This window comes from Hemiscyllium ocellatum, chromosome 24, assembly GCF_020745735.1.
Source record: "Hemiscyllium ocellatum isolate sHemOce1 chromosome 24, sHemOce1.pat.X.cur, whole genome shotgun sequence".
Classification (NCBI taxonomy): Eukaryota; Metazoa; Chordata; class Chondrichthyes; order Orectolobiformes; family Hemiscylliidae; genus Hemiscyllium; species Hemiscyllium ocellatum.
In genome coordinates this window covers 13434556-13462198 of record NC_083424.1, presented here as the reverse complement: position 1 = coordinate 13462198, position 27643 = coordinate 13434556, and the positions used below count along the sequence as shown (strand labels likewise).

The 27643-nt window shown below is 44.7% G+C and overlaps 1 protein-coding gene across 6 annotated transcripts in view; it reads left to right on the top strand.

Moving 5' to 3' along the window:
• The window catches only part of LOC132827048 (unconventional myosin-XVIIIb-like), a 350661-nt gene that overhangs the window by 42673 nt on the left and 280345 nt on the right, over nucleotides 1-27643 (top strand). For 2 of the 6 annotated variants that reach the window (XM_060843472.1, XM_060843471.1), the window contains exons 2-7: nucleotides 10703-10849; nucleotides 14811-15347; nucleotides 16115-16181; nucleotides 20448-20560; nucleotides 24819-24995; nucleotides 26314-26512. In XM_060843472.1, the coding sequence (XP_060699455.1) occupies nucleotides 10703-10849; nucleotides 14811-15347; nucleotides 16115-16181; nucleotides 20448-20560; nucleotides 24819-24995; nucleotides 26314-26512 (1240 nt within the window). The remainder of the gene's footprint in view (nucleotides 1-10702; nucleotides 10850-14810; nucleotides 15348-16114; nucleotides 16182-20447; nucleotides 20561-24818; nucleotides 24996-26313; nucleotides 26513-27643) is intronic. The other 4 variants (XM_060843476.1, XM_060843474.1, XM_060843473.1 and 1 more) reach the window with 3 other exon arrangements.

Here is a 27643-nt window from a genome sequence, read left to right as displayed (position 1 = left end):
AATCATTTTGACCTATCATCTTCAAGGCCGAATCGGAAGTCAGCCCGTGATGTGATGATTGACTGACTCTGGTTTTATTAATTGGTGGCTAGTAGCATTACCCAGCTCACCTCCACCTGTCCCATGTTCTCACCCTTTCTGTTGTAGCTATGCTTTTCTCTGTGGGTTCCATCCTTGTCATCAGTACGTTCCCACACACCCCCAGCCCCATTTCAGTGCTACAAACAGAAATTGCTGGAAAAACTCAGCAGGTTCGGCAACATCTGTTGAGAGAAATCGGAGTTAGCCTTTCCGGCCAAGTGACCTTTCCTCAGAACAGTCCTCAAGAAGGGTCACTTGACCCAAAAGATTAACTCTGATTTCTCTCCACAGATTCTGCCAGACCTGCTGAGCTTTTCCAGCAATTTTTGTTTTTGTCTCAGACTGACAGCATCCGCAGTTCTTTGGTTCCCTTTTCAGTGCTGTTGACCATTCAGTCTCTGTGTGCGGAGACTCTCTCATAAATCTGAGTGCCTGGAATCCCGCACACCAACTCTTTTCATCTGACCCTTACCTGGTGCAGCACTTTGTGATGTTTCTCCATGTTGAAGGCACACGTAGGTGCTGTTGTTGTCATTGTGTACAATGAGCAGGCTCTTTAACGTATCAATTGTGGCCCAGATGGTAGCACATTCTTGCTTTTGATGTGTTAGGGTCTGAGTTCAAATCCCATTCTCACTGCTAGAGTGCAAAAATGAACAGGTGTGGAATTGGGAGAGTGTTGTAATGTTGGAGGATCTATTGTTCATTTGAGGCATTAAACTGAAACTCGATGTGCTTGCTTGGGTAAATATAAGATACTGAGCTGAAAATGTGTTGCTGGAAAAGCGCAGCAGGTCAGGCAGCATCCAAGGAACAGGAGATTTGACGTTTCAGGCATAAGCCTTTCTTCAGGAAGGGCTTATAATATAAGATACCCCAAATTACAATCTCAAAGAAGAACAGGCAAGCTATCTTGGCTAATACCAAATTTTATCACACACAACAGACCACCATTGTTGTCTGAGGGATCTTGCATGTGTGCATATTAGTTGTCATGATCTGACTTTGGCACAGTCACTATTCTTAAAAACGTCCTTCACTGGCACAAAGTACCTTGAGATGACCAGCGGTTGTGAAAATTGTGGTATAAATGCAAAACTTTCTTTCATTAATAACAGCTTCTGTGAGTTTCATAGTTTAAAATTGTGGAAACCTAGATGAAGTGGCAAGGTTATAAGTGGTGGGAGAGAAATTTAAACAAAATAGAGGGATGAGGAGGCTGTTTTAGGTTTTGCAAATCTGTAGATGAGGAGGACTTGACGGAGGAAGGTAAAAGATTCCACAGCCCAGAATCTGTAGGAAAGAATGTGGGCAGGAGATGGTATGATGAATCATGATATCAACAGCTTAGAGCTGCAAGGAGGGGGAAGTCAAGGGTAGGATGGCATTCTTGGAGCACAAAAGTGAGAAAGAAGGATGGATTAGAGGAGAAATGTCTACAATCATAAAGTTGACAGATGAGAAAGACCGCAGGATTGAGAAATATTGTAAATGAGAAGTGGGGCAGAATTAGTGAATCAGTGGACCAGCATTTTCTTCTGTCCATCTGAGGAGTTTGTGGTTTGTGATTTAAAAAAATGGTATCTTGGAATTCCTGAAGCTCTCCAACTTATGACCTATCACAGCTTTGTTAGGTTTAAGTGAATGACTGAATTCATTTTGATTTCAATCGCAATAATGAAACAAAAGGTGCAATTGGGAAGGTACACAAAGGAAATTCATCCTCCATGCTAATGTGCAGCATCTGACTAGCACTGGAATGATACATAGGTTTTCAATTCACCTTCAATAATAAATGAAGGTACCACTACTGGAAATTAGGCAGCGTAGAAGCTGCAGAACTGTGTTCACTGTGTCTCATTCAATCAATGTTTTCATCAAGAGAAAGTAGCGATTCAAGTTTTCCTATAATTTTGTCTGACATTTTTCTGCGTGCATCACTAATCTAATCATTCTGTTTCTCTCTTCCTTTCCTTGTTTCACCATTTCTCTATGTTTGGACAATTCTGTATGACCTTTTCGCCCGCCATGTAGTTTGATGTCTCCATATCCTTCAAGTCATCTCAGCACAAAGTCCGTTGTCTAACGCTCCTCGATTAAACTATAGGAACATGGCTGTTTCCTCACGTCTAGCATTATGGGAACAAAAGGAAAGTTACTCTTCTTGGGTCACAGGTTTACATCCTGCATGCAGAAGAGAAGATAGACGTTGCATTGGCTTCTAGGAGTGCGAATGAGCTTCCTTTAACAAGGCATCTGATGGCTCAGCAAAACGGCATGTGGTTAGACACACGTGGGTTTGGTAAATTCAAAGCCACTTTTGGAGAAGAACCACTTTTTAAATCAAAACATTCAGTGCCTGTCTGAGTGACTGCAAATCAGAGACTCACAGCAGCTGGCAAAACCCCATACTGTTACTCAAAATGAATTCGATCTCAAATCTTAAGCTGCTGCAGGGACAGAATAGGTGGCATTTTTGACATGTGACGTTTAGGCCAAGAACCATCATTTTATTCCCTTTTGTTCATGACCTGATTTTGCTTTTCAAGATATACTATCTCTTTCTCAGGACAGCCTTTCGTTTTAGATTTTGTGGCAGCTATGAAATCACCATGCTGTTAAACAAAGTTCTCTTTCACCAGGTTGGCTCCTCTGCAAGGGATTGCTGGCCCCTCTCCTCTTTTAGCACAAAGCTCCCTCAGACTATTACAGTCCCTAATTCTCATTCTCACCCCAGGCTATTTGAGGCTACCTTTGCCCTGTACTCTGTCTATTCAGCATGTTTATTTTAGACATTGCCCTGTACTCTGCCCTACCTGACAAGGATCATCAACTCCGTATTGGCTGCCCTGATGACTGGGTCCCAGCTGTTTGAAATGCTATCTGTTCTCATCAGTGTTCCCATCTCTCCTCCTGAATGCATGTCCCTCTAGGCTTCACAGATGCTTGGCAGCAGTCAGCAGAGAGCAAAGTCTATTAGCTTTTCACACTTCATGACAGGCTAACTGGTTACTAACCTGATGCGCCCCAGTATTGTGAAATTCTGCTAGTTTGACTCCTCACATTGGTGCTTCCTGCAGACAGTGAGTGAGAAGGATGTTACTGAATAAACAATGACTGCAGCTGCTGCCTGAAATGGTCTCATGGCAATTTGCCATAGTCCTTCCATCGGCTGGGTGAAATCAGACAATCCCGATCTCCTTTTCATTGTTACAGTAGAATGATGGCATCAGTGCGGTTTCAATCCCCATTCGGGTTCCGACATGCTTAGGACCTGCCTCCTCACTCATTCCATCTTTGTGGAATAATGCCATTTCCCCCCCACTCCACGTTGTATAACTCCTCGTGTCTCTCTCTCTTTTCAACAGAGATAGATCAGTCACCATTCACAGACTGTGGTTAATTGCCTGCACAGTGAGACAGCTCTGGATAACATTAGGGCAGCATTGAGTAATCTTGGATGCCCCTGACTGATAAAGAGCATTGGCCGGTATAGGCTGAAAACTGGGTGGTTTCTGGAAAGTGGAACCATTGCTTAGAATTCCAATTAATTGATTTACAGGTCCTGAGTATTTAGAGCATAGGAAAGTATAGCACAGAACAGGCCCTTTGGCCCACGATGTTGTGCTGAGATTTAATCCTAATGTAAAATGGGATGGCACGGTGGCTCAGTGGTTAGCACTGCTGCCTCACAGCGCCAGGAACCCGGGTTTGATTCTACCCTTGGGCGACTGTTTGTGTGGAGTTTGCACATTCTCCCCGTGTCTACGTGGGATTCCTTCAGGTGCTCCGGTTTCCTCTCACAGTCTAAAGATGTGCAGGTTAGGTGAATTGGCCATATTAGATTGCCCATAGTGTTAGGTGCATTAGTCAGGGAGAAATGGGTCTGGGTGGGTTGCTCTTCGGAGTGTTGGTGTGGACTTGTTGGGCCAAACAGCCTCTTTCTTATAGGGAATCTAATCTAAAATATAGTAACTTAACCTACGCATCCCTCAACTCACTGCTATCCATGTGCATGTCCAGCAGTCGCTTAAATGTCCTCAATGACTCTGCTTCCGCTGGCAACGCATTCCATGCATTCACAACTCTCTGCGTAAAGAACCTAACTCTTACGTCTCCTTTATACCTTCCTCCTCATATCTTCATACTATGACTCCTCGTACTAGTCAATCCCACCCTTGGGAAAAGTCTCTGGTTATTGACTCTATCTGTTCCTCTCATTATTTTGTACACCTTGATTAGGTCTCCTCTCCTCCTCCTTCTCTCCAGAGAGAAAAGTCCAAGCTCATTCAACCTTCCTTCATAAGGCAAGCCCTCCAGTCCAGGCAGCATCCTGGTAAACTTTCTTTGCACCTTCTCCAAAGCCTCTGTATCTTTCCTATAGTAGAGCGACCAGAACTGGACACAATATGCCAAGTGTGGTCTCACCAGGGACTTGTAGAGCTGCAGCAAAGCCTCGCAGCTCTTAAACTCGATCCCCCTGATAATAAAAGCCAAAATACCATATGCTTTCTTAACAACCCTATCCACTTGGGTAAAAGTGAAGTCTGCAGATGCTGGAGATCAGAGCTGAAAATGTGTTGCTGGAAAAGCGCTGCAGGTCAGGCAACATCCAAGGAACAGGAAATTTGACGTTTCGGGCATAATCCCTTCATCCTGAAATTTCCTGTTCCTTGGATGCTGCCTGACCTGCTGTGCTTTTCCAGCAACACATTTTCAGCTGTCCACTTGGGTGGCAACTTTGAGGGATCTATGCACTTGCGCACCCAGATCCCTCTGTTCCTCCACACTGCTAAGGATCCTGTTTTTAATCCTATATTCAGCATTCGAGCTCGACCTTCCAAAATGCATCATTTTGCATTTATCCAGGTTGTGCTCCAACTGTCATTTCCCAGCCCAGCTCTCCATTCTGTCTATGTTGCGCTGTAGCCTGCAATAGCCCTCTATACTATCGACGACACGTCCAACATTTGTGTCATCTGCAAACTTACTAACCCACCCCTCAACCTGCTCATCGAAGTCATCTATGAAAACTGCAAAGAGCTGAGGTCCAAGAACAGAGCCCCGCGGGACCCCACTCAACACTGACCTCCAGGCAGAATACTTTCCATTGACAACCACTTTCTGCCTTCTGTCAGCCAGCCAATTCTGAATCCAGATTGCCAAATCTCCCTGTATCCCATACTTCCTGACTTTATGAATGACCCTACCCTAGGGATCCCTTTCAAATGCCTTGCTGAAGTCCACATCCACTGCTCGATCGTCGTTGACCTGTCTTGACACCTCCTCAAAGTATACCAGAATCTGAATGGCAATTGAAACCTCACTGATGCCATCATTCTATGTGTTAGCCATTTTAACCCACCAGTTTCCTTAGTGTGATAAAGCAAAGAAGACAGGGATTGTCTGATTTCACCCAAGTTATGGAAGTCATTACCTCATACTTTCACATTCTTTCTTGTCATCTATGTCTTGTTGCTAACATTTATTTGGAAAGACCAGCATCACAGGAATTGGCAATGAGACTATCATTCCATTTGCACAATGCTCCCTGCCCATTGTTGAGTTAGACTACAGTCAGCATGGTCGTGTGCTGCTGGTTGTGTTTGTACATTAGAGGGTTCAAGTGGATTTGAGCTTCAGGACTGAGCTATGGGACTTCATTTCCCCAACCAGAGGAAATCAATGGCCTAAACGCTGGCTTCACAATGTCTGAGCATCAGAGAAATGCTCTGGCTGCTTATTTCCAATAGACCCTGAGAAAGTCTTGGTTTGATATGCAGAACGCAGTCGCTTTTTCATTCAGGCATTGTGGCAGAGATTATACTTGCAAAGCCAATGTGTCTAATCTCATCACTGCATTCTAAATGTGCTTTGCAACCAAGATATCAATACAGGATTGGATCCATGACATCCCGTATTTCCAATTGGATTGCCCGGTTCTGCTCTCTGTGGGGGGGTGTTAGTCTGTCTCAGAGTTGCATGCATCATGCAGATAATTCTGAAATGAATATTTTGTAAGTAATTGGATTTTGGCAGCCTCTTCACAGTTTGCCCAGCAGCTGTAAACCTGCTCAGACAGTCAAAACCCGAAACTGAGTGCTCATTGGGGTCATTTAAAATTCAATAGGATTTCAGAAAGAATTTTTTAACTACCAAATTTAGATTAATAGTAAGTTGGCTAATTTATATTCCTATTACCTTTTCTTACCCCGAACATTGTTGGACAATTAATGTAAATGGATTTCAACAACACAGAAGTTTGTAAGGAACTGGAATCAAGGGAGCAAGCAAGAATTATCTATTGAAAATAATGATGGTAATGTCCCTACAATAGTCAAGAACTATAATTGAAAATACACAGGATGTAAATGAGAATAGTCAGTCTAAAATACTAGTAATGAAAGGATCCACTTGAAATCTTTAACAACCTTCATCTTAATTGATTTCTTAAATGCATTTCTTGCATTTGCTTGCCTGTATTCCTCTGCCTTTAACAAATGCCTCTTGGCTTTGTACTGAGTTAAAAAATCACACAACACCAGGTTATAGTCCAACAGGTTCATTTGGAAGCACTAGCTTTCGGAGGGCTGCTCCTTCATCAGGTGATTGTGGAGAATATGATTGCTATAAATTCTGTGTCTTACAATCTTATTCCAAATAAACCTGTTGGACTATAACCTGGTGATGTGTGATTTTTAACATTGTGGCACAGACAGTCTCACACAGGGAAGCTTACACCTTCAATACATTGCCTGGGCCAACATGACACCAATTGTTAAAGTTCACTTGAGAATGTAACTTTTAAAAACATTTTGTGATTGACATATGAAAGAACTGAAACCAACATGGTCATTCTAAAAGATGCGAGACTTAACAAACAATCCTGGTCTTTTTCAATATATCATTTCAGTTACATCACACTGTAAACTTTTACAATCTTACACTCCAAAACCACCTGATGAAGGAGTAACACTCTGAAAGCTAGTGCTTTCAGTTAAACCTGTTGGGACTATAATCTCGTGTTGTGTGGTTTTTAATTTTGTCCACCACAGTCCAACACCGGCATCTCCAAATCTTGGCTTTGTGTCCTTGACCCTTGTTGAACAATTTCTAAGACACAATCTAAGGCAGGTTGACATCAGAGACGCTAATGACAAGTTTTTGGCATTTGTGCCAGAAGAAGTCATCATGTCCCTTCACATTTGTTTTAAATTGAATCTTATTGAATATCTGGGAACAATATTGAGGACCTTCCAAGTTCCTGCTCTGCCATCACAAGCCTTTATATAGCCTGACAGAATGATTCATTTGTGATATTAAAGTAAATTCTATCTCTGTAACGCAGTTTTATGAATCTCAGTCATTGCTGGATGAGTACCTACCCTAGGAATCTACTGGTAATTTGAGGCCACTTCATTGGGTATTGTGGAAGGGATTCTGCCCAATAGCTGCCCTGGGATTCTAGACTCTGACATTGAGTGATTAGTAATACTTTTATTATTTTCATAATATATTATTTACAGAATGGAAATTGCGTTTGAAATCCAAATTTGTAATAAGCTGTTTTGCAGACGTTGCAGGTTGGAGGAATGTTAATGGACACCCAGGGTACAAAACTGTCTGAGTGGTGAATAGATTTAAAACAACTGCACCAATATTGATCTCTGCTTTGCTAATGTCAAGCTGTGAGCCCAAAGCTTAGTGAATTTGGACTTGATAATTCATTGCACTGTAATCCTGTATGTGTGTGTGTGAATTAAAAGATTGAACCTAGCAATTTCAGAAAGTAACAATTCAGTAAGAGAGGGGGAGGTTTATCCAAACTGCTCTGTTAACCAGAATCCCTGGGCAATGTGATCACTTACATTTTCAGGCACTCAGGTTCATTATGTAAAAGTTGGCTTTGTGTTTGGGTGATCAGTAATGGCGAGTGCAGTTTAGGAAAAGTGATGATGATAACTCTTTCTCACCACTGACAAGATTCTGCCTTAGGAGCAAGTTCTTGCATAACCTCCCCTTTTAATTAAATTCTCTACACTCGTTTCAATTTGGGAATGATGCAGTGCTGTTGCTAAGATGCCAGTACAATGTAGATGGTTGCTGTGTGCTATTTTGGGTTGCATCTGAAGCTGCATGCTGCTGGTAGACACAGATCTGATACTGTGGGCAACGAAGTTGAATAAAGTAAAATACACGAGGGAAGCATGTTGGCCAATACAACTTCCTACACCACCCTTCCCCATACAACATACTGATGTGCTTCTGTGTCTGGTGATGTTGCCCACACATGCTGTCAACTATCTGAATTTCTCACGTAGCTTTATTTAAACAGGCAACATCCTACAGCGTAGGTAAAGCCAAGACTCTGTTAAAGTCTGTTCATCTGACTCAGATGCAGACCTCTCCTTGTCTGTGAAAATTTTAGCTCATGTTGTATTATTCCGCATCCACTGCTCCAGTCTTCTGTCCACTTGAGTTGTCAGCTGTCAAACCATCAATCCATCTTTGTTGTCAAGGAGAAATAAACCATGACATAAGATACTGAATTAGTGTAATCAGAGAGGAGAAAGAGAGAGACTGTGTGTACTAGGAGGTGCTGACTGTCAATTTTTGATATCAAGAACTGTCAAGAATTTAAGCAATGGGAATTAAAAGGGTGAGGTGGTGAATTTGGGGATGAATTGAGGCATGATGGTTAGATGACACCAAACATGTAATTCAAAGCTTGAAGAAGGAGGAATGGATGTCTGTGTGCAGTAAAGAGGTTCACAGTTTGAAATTCCTGGGAGAAATCCAGGTTGTGTAGGAGCTCGTGTGATGATTCCTGACTTTAGCACAGAGAAGACAGGAGGAGGATGTGAGAGGAGGAGGTGGGAGTTGAGATGATTATTGACAAGTAGCTCCCAGTGGTGGCTGACATTTCCCATCCTCCAACTCTTACCCAGAACAACCTGAGCTGTTAACGTACTCATGTAGGAGGCCATCTTTGAAAGATCCATGTCCACGTGTATGTACGTGCTCTGGGTGTGTTATGACCACCCACAGATGTCCCAAGTATATGCATAGTTGCTTTAGGGTTGCCTAGAGCTATAGAATAGTGCAGAGCAGAAAGTGGCCATTCAGTCCATCAATGTAATAACTGACATTTTAGTGCCTGATCTGACTGTGAGTTCCCCTGAAAATGTCATACACTTCTCATGTGTAATAGATTATCTCATTCACATCTCCACATCCTGTTGGGTGAGACACCTGTGAATGGACCAAAGTTGCTTTTATGAAATGGATTGGGAAGGGGCACAGGAGCTCCATGACAATGTGTTGGTGAGAGATGTGCTCTTAATGCTGCTCATATTTGCTCTCCCAGAGGTAATGTACAAACGAAGAGATGAATAATCAGTTTGTATCACATGTGGATTATGCTTGAACTCTCATAAAAAAAGTAAATAAATCTCCTGGCTATGTTAAATTGGAATATTTATAATTTGCCTGAACCCCTGTGGAGAGAAAAGAAAACTGCTGAGCAATCCTTGATAATTTTCCCCTCTGACAATCTGAGGACAATGAACGAGGAAACGCAGGTCAGGCCTACACAGCGATGTACTCTTTGGTGAATAATGTGTAAATAGTGACTACATGGGGAAGGGTTTTCTACAAACTGTGGGTCCCTACCTCAGGCCTGATCCACTCGTTCAAGGGAGAATGGTCATGGGGATTAGCTCTGGCTCTGAGAAGCATTTATGTTACCTCTCTAAGGTCTTTCTTGCTTACTCGAATAAAATCAGCACTAATAGTGTCATCCACATCAATAAATTTCTTTATAACAGTACATGAATAACATTTAATGTGGACACAAAATCCCTTGAATCTCCTTCAGGCTGTACATTAACTATATCCTTCTTTTCAGACATTCTCTCCCTCTCTTAAAGGCAGCTTTAGTTTCCATTCATCTGTATGAACATTGTCCACATGTGAGCCTCCACTTTTGAAGGACTTTGAATAAGATCAAGGATGGACTAGACTGTGGAGCTCTTCTCTATGAATGACCTCCCTGCCAAAATGTTCACATGGGAATAATGGACATCAATCGGCCCATGAATGGGGGGTCTGCCAATTGGAAAAGTGAGGGGCTGTTGCCTTGTGGGCAGAGGGTGGGAAGAGTGGCCAGAAATAGAAGTGACATGGTGGTTTAGTGGTTAGCTCTGCTGCCTCACAGCATCAGTCACCTGTGTGACTGTCTGTGTGAAATTTACATATTCTCCCTGTGTCTGTGTGGTCCAAAGATGTGCAGTTTAACTGGATTGGTTGCGCTAAATTGCCCCCATGATGTGCAGGCTAGGTGAGTTAGCCATGGGAAAGGCAGTGTGATAGGGTTGGGCCTGGGCAGGATGCTCTTTGGAGGGTCAGTGTGGCCTTGATGGGCTGAATAGCCTGCTTCCATGCTGTAGGATTCTGTGACGTGATTCTATGAAAAGGCATCAGGTTAGTGGCTGGTCTGCTTTGTTCATAATTTGGATTCCATTGCCAGACCTGAAAAATGCAGGGGTGAGTTGGCGGGGCAGGGTAGTGCATTGAACTCTACCTTTCTAAAATGGCTTTCGGTCGATTTGTATAAAAATAGATCAAGGAAGAAGAGCAGCCCCGCCCCCCTTCATCACCAGTCTCCCCTGTAGCTACTGCAGGCTTCATTAAGCAGCTGGTCCGAGAAACCGAGAAGGAGGCGAAAGTAGCACGGGAGCACGAGAAGGAACGACGACCTGAGCTCCAGGTGAGAGGCTCACACAGCAGGGTGTAGGCCGGAGACAGACACGGCCATTTATGGGAGGACTGAAGTGGAGGGATAATCTGAATGTCGAAATGCGCTCTCTAAAACACCTGGTTGGATATAGAATCAGCACAGACAGAGACTCTGCTGCCCAATTTCTCAAATTAATTCATGGGACGTAGGCATCACTGGCTAGGCCCAGCTTTTACTGTCCATCCCTAAATGTCCAGAGAGTGACCAATCTGTTGTGGGTCGGGTGTCACATATAGGCCAGACTAGGTGAGGATGGCAGTTCCCTTCCCGAAAGGACATTAATGAAGCAGCTTGGGTTTTCCTACAATTGCGAATGGTTTCATGGCCAGATTTTTCCGTGCACCTGAGTCGTTACCTGAGTCTCTGGATTAACAGTCCAGCAATAATACAATTCGGCCATTGCCTCCCCATTGTGCCCGTGCTGACTCTTTGTACAAATTATTTAATTAGTCCCACATCCCTGCTTTTCCCTCGTTCCCCATAAACATTCTACTTTAATTATTTATCCAATTCCCTTTGATAGTTACCATTGAATTGCTTTCACTATCTGTAATCCAGAACATTGTAACTCCTTTCACTTTGAGCCGTGAAGTCATAGTCATAGAGCTGTACAGCACGGGCTGTACCCTTCTTATTCATATATCCATCTGGGTGCCTTTTAAATGTTGTTGTACCTGGTATTGTATTGGCAGCTCATTCCATACACACAGCACTTTCCACACGGAAAGGTTATCCCTCAGGTCCCTTTTAGATCTTATCCCTCTCACCATAAACTTATATCCTCTATTTCTGCACTCCACCATCATGGGGAAAGCATCCAGTCATGTCCCTCGTGACTTTATAAACTTCTACAATGTCACCCCTCAGGCTCTGATGCTCCAGGGAAAATAGACCCAGTCTATTCAGCCTCTCCCTATAGCTCAAACCTTCCAACCCTGGCAACATCTTTGTAGATCTTTTCTGAACCCTTTCAAGTTTCACAACATCCTTTCGATAGGAGGGAGACCAGAATTAAATGCAATATTCCAAAAGTGGCCTAAGCAATGTCCTGTACAGTCGCAACATGGCCTCCCAACTCCTATACTCAATGCACTGACCAATAAAGGCAAGCAAACCAAATGCCTTCGTCACCACTTTGTTTACCTGCGACTCCACTTTTAAGAGATTGTGAACTGGCACCCCAAGGTCTCTTTGTTCAGCAACACTCCCCAGGACCTTACCGTTAAGTGTATAAGTCCTGCCTTTATTTGTCATTCTAAAATGCAGCACCTCACATTTATCCAAATTAAACTCCATCTGCCACCCCTTGGCCCAATGGCCCATCTGATCAAGATCCCATGGTGATCTGAGGTAACCTTCTTCACTGTCCACTACCCCAACAATTTTGGTGTCATCTGCAAACTTACTGACCATACCTCCTATGTTTACATCCAAATCATGTATATAAATGAAGAGAAGCAGTGGACAGGGCACTGATCCTTGCGGCACACTGTTGGTCACAGGCCTCCAGTCTGAAAACAACATTCCATCAGCACTCTGTCTCATACCTTTGAATTAATAGTTAGTTCCCTCTGTATTGCATGTGATAGAACCTTTCTAACCAATCTACCATGTGGAACCTTGTCAAGCGCCTTGCTAAAGTCCTTTTGGAGTCCACTGCTCTGCTTTCATCTTCTTCATTTCTTCAAAAATCTCAATCAAATGATATCTGTTGACCTTAAAAAAAGAAAGACAACCTTCACAGACTCATCCCTCCAGCAAATGGGACTGCAGCTGGGATCTGTTGGCCCAGTTATAGGGACCCTCCCATTGTCTAGTGGCTGTTTAATCCTTATCAGTTGCTATGCCTCAGTTTTAGGAGCGCGGAGGTGTTGGGTGGTAAGACATTCCTACCCTTTCTTTAAAAGAAAATCCTTGTTAAAGCATTATTTTGGTTTTTTTAAAAAAAATTCCATCCAAGGGAAGTAAAACTGGAACAAATATTGCAAGTTCACTTGACTTACTGACTGTTTGATTCTAACATAGGTTGAAAGGAATGTTGCAGACTTGGCAGTATTCTCCTAGAGTCTGCAAGAAATGAACACTGCTCACCAGAATAATTCATGCCACCAGGAGGAAAAATCATTAATAATGAAAGGACATTAAAAAAACATTTTTACCATTTTCTTTGAACATTTTCATTTCTTAGTTATACCTGTGTAGGTGAGTTAGAAACTGGAGTTTTGACCCCTGAGCATCCAGTATGATTGTGACTGATCTGATCATACCATCCTGATAACTTTTCACCCACTTGTTTATCAAAAATACATCTACCTCCACCTTACAGAAAAAAAATCAAAGACTCTGCTTCTTTCTCCCTTCGAGGAGAATGGAAAAATTGTGAAACTATTGGAAATGAATGGGGATTAGTGCAGGAAAGGGCTGTCAAACCAACAGTAAGGGTTAACCAATTGGGTAACACAGACTCTATTTGCTCTCCAATTGGCCACGGGATGTTGGAAGTCATCAATGAAACCCTCAGGGATGCATCCAACCTGAAATGGCAAGTCTACCTGGTAGCTATTAATTCTGGTGGGACTCACTGTTCTGGGCAGTAATGGTCCCTTTCTAAGGAAGCTCACAAAAACCACATCCTGATTTTATGAACATGAGAATTGACCATGATTAACCAAGAAAGGTGAGGAACATTCTTGCTACCCTGCCAGGAACGTGGTTTAGAACTGAGCACTCCTGACCCTTGTACAATCCGTCTCTGTCTCTGTGATTATCTCTGAAACTACCTCCAGCCCTCGAACGCACAGATGTCTTTGTGTTCCTCCAGCTTAGGCCATGTTTCCTTTTGCCAATCAATTCCCAAAGATTGTGCCTTCCTCCAGCTCAATCCTAAAGCCTCGATTCCCCTTCTTAAACCTTTCCATTTTGTTACCACTTCTCTCCATCTAAGCTGTGTGTTAAAACCTATCCCTTTGACAACTTGTTTTGTCACTTCATGATAGCCTAATATTTCTTCATGTGATTGCATGTCAAAGTTCGTTTGATAATGTCCCCATGAAATGCTTTTTATCACATTTAATGAGCCACATGAAAGCTGTGATCTTTATGCTTACTGTATGTTATCATGTACTACAGTGCCAGGATACAGCTGACTCACTGTCACATGTTTGTATATGCTGTGTTGCCAACTATTACCAGATTGTGACTGTGGGTCATTTGTTGTGACCATGCTCTTTTCTCAACCAGATCTATGGTCCAGTGTGGTTTACAGTGGGAGAGGGAAGCCACCAGAATCTATTGTGAAGTCGTTCTTATCTTCAAACAAAAAGAATGAATGTATGAGCATGCAAACAAGAAACAAGTCTAGGCCCTTTGTACCTGCTCCATCACTCAATAAGATCATTGCTATTCCGATTTTAGTCTCAACTCTATATTATCCTGATAATCTTTCATCCCCATGGCAATCAAAAATCTCAGTTTATTGCATGATTGTAATCAGATACAAATTACATCGGTAAACTAGATATTGTGACTGAGACTATGGGAGACGTATAGTTGTAAGCATTCACCCTCCAAAAGGTTCTTCCTTTTTCCAATCCAAGTCTTTATGACATTATCAGATTGGTCTCCAATATTAATCCCTTCAAAACCATTACCTTACTCAGCAAGATCTAACACTCATCTTAATTCCACGTCACATTTCAGTTAAAGGTGACATAGCCGATTAAAATTGTGTATAAAAAGGGCCAAAATAATGCATTGCTACTGTACACATGTCTTTTATTATTCGGCACAACCTTTGATTGGATTGTTGCATGTTTAACGCCTCCTGATGTTTCCAGAATTATTAATCGTGTCTGATCCTCTGTGCAAAGGTATTTTCATCCCACCCTTCCATCAGCATTAACCAGAATCCTTCCCCTGTCTCCCATTGCAGCGACCAGCTAAATTGGATGATAGTGTGGTTCAATATTTTTTACATTTAACTCAGAATGAGAGCCAGCCAGTAGACGAGGCAATGGACAATGAAACCCAGCCATTGGTGAACGGTCACCATGGTAATGGGCCTGAGGGTCAGTCTGCGCCACCACCCGAGAAAAAGGCCGAATGCAAACGACCAAAACTGATTCGGAAACCCAAAGGAACCCAAATGAGGGGACTATCGGCAGGAAAACAAACCGCACACCTGGAAAAGCCAGGAAGCCCTCAGCAAAACAATGACTCATTCCCAAACAGTCAAGACCCGGTTGTTATGGAAACCAATCTCAGCACACAGCAGCCCAGCAGAAATGAGGAGCTATTATCAGTGGAGAATGGGACATCTGAATTGGACACAGGGAGAGTTTCACAAGAGCCCAGTTCTCAAGAACCTGAGGGCCCGGAGGTGGGGAATATACCGGAATGTACAGGAGAAAATCTCATCAATCAAGAAACAAATCAAGGGATTGAGGAAAGTCGAGTGGACTTAGAGAAGGTAATTTCTGTCAATGATACTGAATAACCCAATTCAGGATTTAAAAGTTTTCTAATTGCAGGAATTAGAATGTAGAATCTTACTCTCCAACTGCACTGAATCGTTTTCAGACCTTGCTAATGGAGAGGTAGGTGATCTTATTACAGTTTTCCCAAGAGGAAACTCAATATTTTCACTAATGTTCCTTTTTAGATTTGACTTTCCTTTTACGTATCAGTTTCTGACTGAAGTAAATCACGTAATTTAAGTTAGCTTTCATGGTCAAAGGATCTCAGGCTGATTTACAAACGATTAACTTGTTTCTACTATCCAGAGCAGTTAGGTTTTTTTTAAGTTTACCTCCTCCCTTTCTCTTGTTTTTTTGTGGAAATATGAGGGCTGTAACATCAAATGAATGAGTTCAAAAAGTCTCTTTTTGTAGAAGACTTATCTATTGACATTGTTTATAAATATTTCCTAATCAATTTGAGACAGTATGGCATGTCTCCGGAGTAGGTGGGACTTTAACCCAGGCCCTCTAGCTCAGAGGGAGGGGCACTACCACTATTCAACATGAGCCCTTGGACATGGTCTGTATTTGAACAGTTTAATCACCCTGTCCAGACTTATTACAGTGCACGTCCGGAGCAGCTGGGACTTGAACCTAAGCTCCTGAGTTCAGAAGTAGGGCCAATACAACTGTGCCACAAGATGTCTTGAACATGATTTGTGTGTTACTGCCGTGAATGCACATTAGCTAAGATTTTTTTTGTTTTCTCTGCTGATAGGTGCACGAAGATGTTTGGTATGAGACAGACCGGGTCTGGTATGTCAACAAAGAAGGATTTACATTAGGTAATTACTCTATATCCTTGATAGCCTATTAATTCACAGGTGCACTTCCAAGATCAAAACCAACGCCTGAAAAACAGGCAGAGATGACTTTGGTTCCAATTCATGTATTGTCGAAATATTAATGATCAGTTGCAGTGAGAAATTGAGCATCGGCTGGTCTGTTGGATGGAAGAAGACCGAACATCATGCCCTTCTGATTAGATTCCCTACTGTGGGGAAACAAGCCCTTCAGCCCAACAGACCTTCCAAAGGGTAACCCACCAAGACCCCATTTCCCTCTAGCTAGTGCACCTAACGCCATGGGCAATTTAGCATGACCAATCCACCTAACCTGCACATTAGATTACTTACAGTGTGGAAACAGGCCCTTTGGAATGTGAGAGGAAACCCACACAGACTTGGGGAGAATGTGACAGTCGCCCGACGCTGGGTTTGAACCTGGGACCATAGTGCTGTGGGGCAGCAGTGTTAACCACTAGCCACCGTGCCATATTGACCTTAAATCTGTCACTCCTGCAGATGAGATATTAATCATTTCTATCCTAAAGATCCCATGGCATAACTCAGAGATGATCAGAGATTTCCTGGTCTCCTGACCAGCAGAATCAAAGACAGATTAATCTTTCATTTCACTGCAGAATCATGTGAGTACAATTACCATTACATCCACCTGTAGATCAAAGCAATTCAATTTCCCAAACATTTTACATAAATTACCCATTATTTATTTTCAGTAGATGGTGTGATCTGGGCATCTTGTTACCAGCTGGTAAAACTCTGAGTCCGGAATATTGTATAGATTTTTGAACCTGAAAGGGACAGGGAGAGAATTTTAAAATGCCTTTAGTAAAATCAGTCACAGTTTTCTCAAAAATGCCTCTATCAGATAGGAAATCACTTCTCAATCCCAGTTATATTTATTAAATCCTATCCAGAACATAATATAAATGGCATGGTGGCACAGTGGTTAGCACTGCTGCCTCATCAGTGTTAGAGACCTGGGTTCAATTCCTGCCTCAGGCAACTGTCTGTGTGAAGCTTGCACAGTCTTCCCTCTATGTGCGTGGGCGTGCTCTGGTTACCTCCCACAGTCCCCAAAAAAAAGAATGTGCAGGCTAGGTGAATTGGCCATGCTAAATTGCCTGTAGGGTTAAGTAAAGTGGTAAATGTCGCGGAATGGGTTTGGGTGGGTTGCTCTTCGGAGGGTCAGTGTGGACTTGTTGGGCCGAAGGACCTGTTTCCACACTGTAAGTAATCTAAACCAATGCAGATAAAAAAAAAACTCTATTTGGACTTTGTAGGATTAAATTTCTCTTCAAGAGGATTTGATAAAGTATTGTCCATACTTTATGGATATTTGTGTGCGCACTCATTTGCTGAGTGTAGGCTTTTATTTGAATGGTCTTCACTAGTTCTGGGTTTAAGACAGAAAAAAAATCTGCAGATGCTGGAATCCAAAGTATACAAGCAGGAGGCTGGGAGAACACAGCGAGCCCAGGCAGCATCAGGAGGTGGGGAAGTCGAAGTTTCGGGTGTGACCCTTTATCAAGATTCAATCCTGAAAAAGGGTTACACCCGAAACGTCGACTTCTCTGCCTCCTGATGCTGCCTGGGCTCGCTGTGTTCTCCCAGCCTCCTGTTTGTCTACTTCACTCGCTCTGGGCCGATGGGCTGAGGGGTGGGCAGATAGAGTTTAATTTAAGATCAATGTGAGGTGCTGTGGCAATTTGGTAAGGCACATCAGAACAGGTCTGATACACTTAATAGTAAGGTCCTGGGGAGCGTTGCTGAATAAAGAGACCTTGGAGTAGCGCAGGTTCATAGTTCTTTGAAAGTCAAGTCGTAGGCAGACATGATAGTGAAGAAGTTGTTTGCCTTTATTGGTCAGTGCATTGATACTCGGAGTTGGGAAGTCATGTTGTCGCTGTATGGGACATTGGTTAGGCCACTTTTGGAATGCAGCATTCATGTCTCGTTTCTCTACTATGGGAAAGATGTTGTTAAATTTGAAAAGGTGCAGAAAAGATTTAAAAGAATGCTACTGAGGTTGTAGGGTTTGAGCTATAGGGAGACGCTGAACAGGCTGGGACTGTTTTCTCTGGAGCGTTGGAGGCTGAGGGGGTGACCTTACAGATGTTTATAAAATCATGAGGAGCATGGATAGAGTGAATAGTCAAAGTCTTTTTCCCTTGGATGGGGGAGTCCGAAACTAGAGGGCATAGGTTTAAGGAGAGAGAGGTAAGGTATAAAAGACATCTAAGCGGCAACACTTTTGTGCAGAGGGTGGTGGGCGTATGGAATAAGTTGCCCGAGAAAGTGGTACAATTATAACACTTAAAAGGCATCTGGATGGGTATATGTATAGTAAGGGTTTAGAGGGATATGGGCCAAGGGCTGGCAAATGGGATCAGTTCAGTTTAGGATATCTAGTCGGCATGAACGAGTTGGGCTGAAGGGTCTGTTTCCATGTTGTCCAGCTCTATGACTCAGTCTGTTGACTATAATTACAAGTTAATGAGCTGGTTTTGACTTCTTGTTGACTAAAATGTTTTCACCATCACAAACACACTTGGCTGAAAAGAGTTAAAAATCACGTAACGCCAGGTTGTAGTCCAACAGATTTATTTGGAAGCACTAACCTTTGGTGGTTGACAACGATCTGATGAGGGAGCAGCGCTCTGAAAGCTAGTGCTTCCAATTAAACCTGTTGGACTATAACCTGGTGATGTGTGATTTTTAACTTTGTCCACCCCAGTCCAACACCGGCACCTCCAAGTCATGTCTAAAAAGAGTGAGACTTGATGGGAAATGTCTCTGATTAAATCCAGCACAGGGATATGTGAGAGTGTCCTTGCAATGAAAAGCTTCATCTTCACTCTCCTCCTCTTCCTAACTAAAATCCTCTCCTTCGCTTCTTCGCCGTTTCCAACAGCTAACATTAAAGACAAAGGCTACAGGGTAGGCCTCCATGGATACACATGAAGTCATAGAGATCTATAGCACAGAAAAAGGCCCTTCAGCCCATTGCATCTGTACCAGTCAAAATCTACCACCGAGCTATTTCTCTCCCATTTTCCAGCACTTGGTCCATAACCTTCTTTAGCCTATGCTTTGTACGTACTTCTTCAATAAATAGTCATTTATTGTCACTTGTATTTTTTACAAAAAACATGCAGTGAAATATGTTTAAGTCATCATACCACGGCACTTAGCAACAGAAGGCATAGATAGGAAAAAATTAAAATATAGAATTAAGACAATGTCCATCTTATTAACTTATGGACTACCCTATCTGGTACGGAGGGAGTGCTGCACTGGTGAAGGTCCTGACCTCAGATGAGCTGTTAAACTGAACAAGGCCTTTGAGAAGATGGTGCCTCAGGTACTTATCACTGGGGCTCCTGTTCGACTGGCCTGTATTCTGTAGGGGACATGGAGCCATTGGCCATATAGACAGCATGACATACATGGGGGCAGAGGGTAAATTCACCCCCTAAAATGTGGAAAAATTAATCACAGGTGTGGGGGGATATGCTCATCCAATCAGAGGCTGGTGCTCTCCTGAGCTGGCTGCTGCTTGGCCAACCATCAGCAACCTGTACCAAATGGCACAGTGGCTCAGTGGTTAGCACTGCTGCCTCACAGTGACAGGGTCCTTGGTTCGATTCTACCTTCGGGTGACTGTATGGAGTTTGCACGTTCTTCCTGTGACTTTGCGGGTTTCCTCTGGGTGCTCCGGTTTCCTGCCACAGTCGAAGGATCAGTGGATTAACCATGGGAAATTGTCCAGGGATGTATGGGATAGGTGGGTTAGCCGTGAAAAATATGGGGTTATAAAGAGAAGGTAGGGGGAGAGTTTGCATGGGATGCTGTTCAGAGAGTCAGTGTGGACTTGATGGGACAAATGGCCTGATTCCACACTGTAGAGGTTCTATGAACCTATCTGTAGCAACTGCAGACTAGATTCTCCTGCTCCTGGATGCTACCTGTCCAGCGGTCCTTTTCCATCACCACACTCTCAACTATAGAGTCATAGAATCAAATGGTATGGAATGAGACTCTTTGGTCCTACTCGTCCATGCTCAAGCACACTACCTGGTCTGAAATTGTGGAAGTCGTTCTCCAAATGTAGGCGTTTGACTGTTTAGTAATGAGATTGTGCTCTGTTGGTACGTACTGTACTCCTACATGAGGACAGTTGGCTTCAGTAAAGATTTTCCAACTGATTGATAGTTTCACAAAGAAATCAATTCCCCCTCTCATCAGCCACAGTGCTCAAACCAGATGTTGGAACACCTGAACTTCCAGACGGCCAAGTCCGAATCCGCATTGAGAGTGACAACAGGATTGTGGACACAAACGAAGAGTTCATTCATAAAGTGAGTATTCGTCAACCTCAGCATTTCTTTTAGTTTCATTTGGTCTTTTAAGGCAAACATTATTGTTTAACTTTCTTGCTCACAAATGAACTTTGCCATGGAGGATCTTGTAATCCAGTGGGTAGTGTCCATGTGTCTTAGTCAGTAGCTTCATGTTTGAGCTTTGGTCCAGAACTCAATGACCATGAAAAATGCATTGATAGTGCAGTCAGCCAGGCCGGACGTGTAAATGTTTCTCCACACGCTCATGGCAGGAGGTAGGAACGGGAGAGATTCCTGGTCAACTGCATCATGGAAGGAACACTGGACCCCCGCCACACCACACCCCCCACCTCCCCAGCCCCCCCCCCTCCCCCACTATCCACAGCTCCAGACTGCATCATGTGTGTAAAACTGTACGTTGTCATAGCAACCAAGACTCTCTGAGTGTAACAGTGACAAGCTACCAATGCCATCGCCTCCCTGTAAGGTCCTCTTTGTATGTTTGCTTTCACTCTGGTACATCAGCTGAATGTTGAAGGTCCAAATATCACCGTGCCCAGCAAGTGCCAAGGTTACTGAGCCTGGAGGCCTTCCATTGGTGTCCAGACAGGGATGTTCATTTCCCTGGGTTTAGTAAGTAACAATCAAAGAGCTGGGCTTTGAGGTGACACCTCTCACTCAGCCTCTTCCTGCCCTGATTGGGCATTCAGTGTGACTGTAGTCAGAGAGTCAGAGACCGGGAACTAGTCCTAGGAACAGCCCAGAGTCCTTGCTCCCCTCAGAAACACTGGTGGGGGCAAGGATGTGGGGGGCGGGGGGCAAGGTGGGAGGGGGAGTGGGGGCAAGGTGGGGGGGGGGTGTGTGTCTCTGACAGCTTCCAGCTGTGATGAGTGATACTGTAAGTAACCATTTGACTGGCTAGAAAGAATCACATCCAAATTGTCTTGTGTACGCTACTGTCCATTTTTGGAGGAGCTCCACTTCGGGTCTTGGCTTTGTCCAAATGGCTGCTGTATATGGGGTACATGTCACTGTAGGTGTGTAACGTCTGGATAGAATCTGAGCTGGTGGCTGTCTTTGTCAGCTTCGTTCCTCAGTCGGATTGCCCTTCCCGCTGCTCCTGAGGGCACACACATCCTGGGTATCTGACAGCAAGGAAGCAGAGTGAGGGATGGGGAAATAGGCAAGAGCTCTTTGATCTCGGTGTCATGCTGAACCTCAGAATGAGGATGAGGAGATGCACAAGGAAATAACATCAGCCATGGCCTTGTTACAGCCATACCCCTGGCCTCAGGAACATCTCCCCCATGGAACACCACCCTCTGCAAGTTCACCTCCAAGCCACTCACCAACCTGTTCGGAAACATATTGCCGTTCCTCCACTGTCAGTGGGTCAGAATCCTGGAATTCCCTCCCTCATGGCATTGTGGGTCAACCCACAGCAAATGGACTGCAGTGGTTCAAGAAGGCAGCTTACCACCACCTTCCCAAGGGGGCACCTAGAGACGGGTAATAAATGCTGGGCGCAGCCAATGATGCCCACCTCTTATGAATAAATTAAAAAAGATATATAAAATAAACAACGCCCTCTATGCCAAAAAAAAGGACACCAAATTTTAACCTTGCATGTTTTGACATCTCTCTCACTGGGTAGTTCTGTCTCGTGGGGTTTGAGGCCTAGACGCTGGGGTGGAGGGAGCTCCTGGACACCACAGTTGCTGGCGATGGGTGTGCTTGGCAGGTGCAGTGGAGGAGGCCTCTGCCTCTGTGCTCTCCCTGTGTCTGGGCAGACTCCTGACGCTGTCAATCCAAGGAGTGGACTGACTCCACCCCCAGGAGCTTCAGTGTTCCCCTCGTGACAGGCCAGAGACTGTAAAGAGCCCACGACCTGGAGGGCCCCCTGGGGAGCTGGGGACAAAATAAAAGGGGCCTTCGTGAAGCCATTCTTGGATGTTAATGTGCCCAATGCCCGTGAGCGATTGTGGAATCATGGAATCATGTAACTGTTCCTGACTCTGAGAAACCGCCCTAGTGATGGGAATGTATAGGGAAGCCATGCCAAAGGAACAGTCTACTATTTGCGCAGCTGTTCCCCACTAATCTAACAAACACCTGCCCATTTACTCCTGCTGGAAGTTAGTTATCATGGTGATAGGGTCCAGCGCTATGTGATTCACTGTGTATTTTCAAATCAAAGAAGAAAACTCTTCAGGGATTTGAAGCCTCCAGTGAAGAGCTCATACTGTTTTGCAGTGATCTGACCTTCAATAGTGAATGCAGTCCGTGCAGAGACAGTCAGCAGGTGTGAGCTCCATCTTGTGGAGTTTTAGGAGGACTGCAACCATTCTTCTGGGATCCTTGTTCATCCAAAATTTATATCCTTTGTCTCGTGGACTGCCACTTCTCATTTGTCAGATATTCAGACCAAACATACAAAATTCTTACTGGGTGGCTGTAGAAAGGTTGTTTGTCCTTTGTGAGAAAGTCAAGGATCAGAGGGCATGATCTCAGAATAAGGGGGCCACAGAGAGGGGGAGGAATCCATTCTTTTGAAGGTTAAAAATCACACAACACCAGGTTATAGTCCAACAGGTTTATTTGGAAGCACTAGCTTTCGGAGCGCTGCTCCTTCATCAGGTGGTTGTGGAGTGTAAGATTGTAAGACACAGAATTTATAGCAAAAGTTTACAGTGTGATGCAACTTGAACTTATATATTGAAAAAGATCTGGATAGTGAATCTGTGGAAGTTTTTATCATAAAGGGTTTTCCAGGCCGGCTCATTAAATATATCCCAGGCTGACGTGTACAGATTTTGAATCAGTCAGGGAACCAAGGGTAATGGTGAAAGGCTGGAAAGTGAAGGCGAGGATTATTGGATCAGCCATGATCTCGCTAATGGGCTGATTGGCCTCCCTCTTGTCCGACAAAGAATCATATGGTGCACAAAAGGCTTTTCAGCTCATCATGTCTGTACCACCAAAGCTACACTCAACCTACACTAGTCCCACTTTCCCTTGTTCGGCCCACAGTCTTGAATATTAGAATGTTTCAAGTGCTTATTCAATTATTTATTAAAGGTCATGAGATTTCCCACCTTAACCTCCAAAACAATATATACCAGACCTCCACCACCCTCTGGGTGAAAATCCTTTTCCATAAATACCCTCTAAACCTTCTGCCCTTCACTTGAAAATGATGCCCCCTTGTTACTGACCCTTGAACTGAGGAGGAACAGTTACTTTCTCTCCAGCCTGTCCATCCCCCTCATTATCTGATGCACCTCAATCAGAAGGTATCCCCTCAACCTTGTCTGCTCCAAAGAAAACTATCCAAGCTCATCCAGCCTCCCTTCGTAGCAGACGTCCTATTGTCTAAAACAGAGAGGAGTGGGAGGTGTGTTATTCTGGTGGGCTGTGCCAGCTAAGGCTGACTCTCATCCCAGGGTTGTGTGGTATTGTTAGATCTTCAGAATTTGGTTTGAGTTGAAGTATGACAGTGAGATGATCAATGGTCATTGATTACAACCATCCATTAACGTCCCTTGTGAATTAGAATCATAGCATCCCTAGAGTGTGGAAAGAGGCCATTCGGCCCATTGAATCAGCACCAACCCCCCCCCAAAAGTAGCCGACCCTGACGCAGGCCCTCCCCCTATTCCTGTAACTCCAAATTTGTCACGGTTAATTCACCCAACCTGCACATCTTTGGACAGTGGGAGGAAGCTGGAGCATCCAGAGGAAACCCACACAGACATGAGGAGAATGTGCAAAATCCACACGGACAGTTGCCCAAGGGTGGATTTGAACCCGGGTCCCTGTCACTGTGAGGCAGCAGTGTGAACCACTGAACCACTTTGCCACCACCTATTGTATGTTTCTGTTTAATTTATTGAGGTATTTAGTATGTAAGAGCATAAGGTACCAATGCTGGAGTAGGCCATTCGGCCCCTTCAAACCGGCAATGTCGATCAATCGGTTCGTGGCCGATCTGAGTGTGGCCTTCACTCCATTTTCCCACCTGCTCTCCATAACCCTCGTGCCCCTCAGTGATCAAAATCGATCCAACTCAACCTTGAATCAATTCAATGACCCAGACTCCAGTGCTGAGGGATGTTCCAAAGACTAATGGGGGTCTACAAGGAGCTGCACTTCCTCTTCACCCCCCTCTTAACCCTCGCAGTTTGTTTCATTTCAGGATATTTTAATGGGTTTGTTGTTTGTGACTTCCTAACAGCAACTAAATCCGTGATGTTCCTCTCATTCTCTCCACCCACAGACGAACCCATCCAAATTAGATTATGCTGAGGACCTTGCCCAGCTCGTCAGCTTGAATGAGTCCAGCATTCTCCATGTGCTGCAGCATCGCTATGGGGCCCAGCTGATCCACACAAAGGGAGGCCCGAATCTCCTCATCGTCAAACCACCGAGCAACTTTTCCAACTATTCGGCGAAGGTAGCTGCGGAGAGCGTGATCACACAGTGGGGAGGAGAGACACCTTCACTGGGAAAGAGATAAATCATTTGGATAATAAATAATTCCAAGAGTCGTTCTTGTTGCAGAAAACTGGTGTCATAAATATTTATTGCAAAATTATTTGCAAAATTAAAAGCATTGAGCTGTTTCACCCAGACAGCTCGACTCCATGAAGGAGCTGAACCTGGAGAAAGTGAGCACTGCAGATGCTGGAGATCAGAGTCAAAGAGTGTGGTGCTGGAAAAGCACAGCAGGTCAGGCAGCATCCGAGGAGCAGGAGAATCGACGTTTCGGGCATTATGCCCAAAGTATTGATTCTCCTGCTCCTCGGATGCTGCCTGACTGGCTGTGCTTTTCCAGCGCCACACTCTTTGTCCATGAGGGAGTTGGTGGGAATGGGCTCGTGTCAGTAGATTGATAGTGTTCTGGCCAAGGGCTGAACACACCATAACAGCTTGTGGAAATTAAACTCAACTGATAAAATTTGGAATTGTAAGTAAGTTGCAGTAACGTTGACCATGATAGACATAATTGATTGGTATAAACTCTCATCTGGTTCATCAACGCCTCTTCCTGGGCAGAAGAAAACTACTCTCCTTCTCTGGTCTGGCCTAAATGACATTCCACTGTCACAGTAATGTGGTTGATTCATAACACTGTCTGAAATGGTCCTAGCAAGGCCCTCAGTTCCATGACATTGAGCAATGGGTCAACAAATGTTTACCTTTCCAGTAGCACCTCTACTCCTTAAAAGATGTGGAGTAAGGTGATCAGTCACAGTGTTGTGGTGTAAGATAATGTTAGCAAGAGAATTCCCTGGTCATTTCTTGTAGTGATGTTGATTGAAGGATAAATATTGACCCAGGAACCCTGGGGATCTTCTTGAAGTAGTGCCACAAGACCTTACAACATCCATCTGAGCGGGTTTAATATTTCATCTGAAGGATAGCAAGGCTGAACCCCCTCAGTACTGCATTCAGATGTCAACCTCACTTATTGCTCAGATCGTGGAGTGTGGCTGCTGATGTAGAGGCCAGAGGGCTACTGGAGTCGTAGAGTTGTACAGCACAGAAACAGACCCTTTGGTCAAACCAGATATCCTAAATCAATCTACTCCCGTTTTTCGGACTCACTAAGTGGGAGGGGGGAGGTGAGAGTAGCAGAAGAGGCGTCGCTCATTAGTCCTGAGCTTCCCTGGGGTTGGCAAAGCTTTCGCTGCCTTGTAGATATTGGCCAGGGTTTCTCCTGGGTGTCGTGGATGGAGTGCTTTTATTTTACATTCTCTTTGTCTGTCCAGCTGTTCAAGGGAAAGAAGGATGGAATGCCACCCCATCCCTATGCTGTGGCACAGCGGGCATATTGGAACATGCTGATCCACCGGAAAGACCAGAGCATCATTCCCCTGGGATGGAGCAGTGCTGGGAAGACTACAAGCTGCCAATGTGCTCTTGAGTACCTTGTTGGTACAGCTGGTAGTGTGGGCACAACAGTGACAGGTGAAAACTGACCTTCCAGCCTTTCTCGTTACAGCCTCCTCCATCTCCACAGCCTCTCGTTACAGAGTGACACAGCATTATCCCTTCAATGTCCACCATTCCAGTGAACAACCTCCCCCAGCTGTCGTTCTGAGGTACTGCTGACTCTTGGTTCTCTCTCTCGGAGGCCACGGTTCATGTACAACTTTGAAGGGTTTCCCAAGTCTCCCTCATTTGCATTCCTTCCCTGCTAGGTGGATCGTGGGCAGAGCAGGGCTCCTGTTGGTCACTGCTTTCCCAGGTGGACATCAGTGAGGCAGTCTGGCTGGCAGCCCCTCACCCATCACTCACTGTCACCCTGACCGAGGATGGGGCAATAATGAACAGGACCAGACCGGAAAATATACCTTGGCTCCATTTGTAGAGAGGCTGAAGCAGGCAGGAGGTTGTGAGGTCCCTCTTCCAGTTTGGAGTGTCTCTTTGACTCTCACGACACCTCAGCTGCTGTTTCCTCTTTACCAAGTGCACTATTTGAAATTGTCCTGAGTTCAGAGCCCCCAACCCTAGAACCTGAAGCATTGACACTGCTTTCTCTCTCCACCGGTGCTGCCAGACCAGTTTCTCCAGCAATTTTTGGTTTCGATTTCAGAACCCATGCTGTTCCTGGGTCCCGGCACCATCCTCACTGCCTGGGGCCTGACACCATCCCCACTGCCTGGGGCTTGACACCATCCCCACTGCCTGGGGCTTGGCACCATCACCACTGCCTGGGGCCTGGCACCATCCCCATTGCCTGGGACTTGGCACCATTCCCACTGCCTGGGGCCTGCCACCATCCCCATTGCCTGGGGCTTGGCACCATTCCCACTGCCTGGGGCCTGCCACCATCCCCACTGCCTGGGGCCTGGCACCATCCCCACTGCCTGGGGCCTGGTACCATCCCCACTGCCTGGGGCCTGGCACCATCCCCACTGCCTGGGGCCTGGTACCATCCCCACTGCCTGGGGCCTGGCATCATCCCCACTGCCTGGGTCCCGGTACCACCCCCACTGCCTGGGGCCTGGTACCATCCCCACTGCCTGGGGTCTGGCACTTCGACTAATCCTGAGATCTAACATGTTCGTCTCCACCACCAGACCCGACTATGTGCCC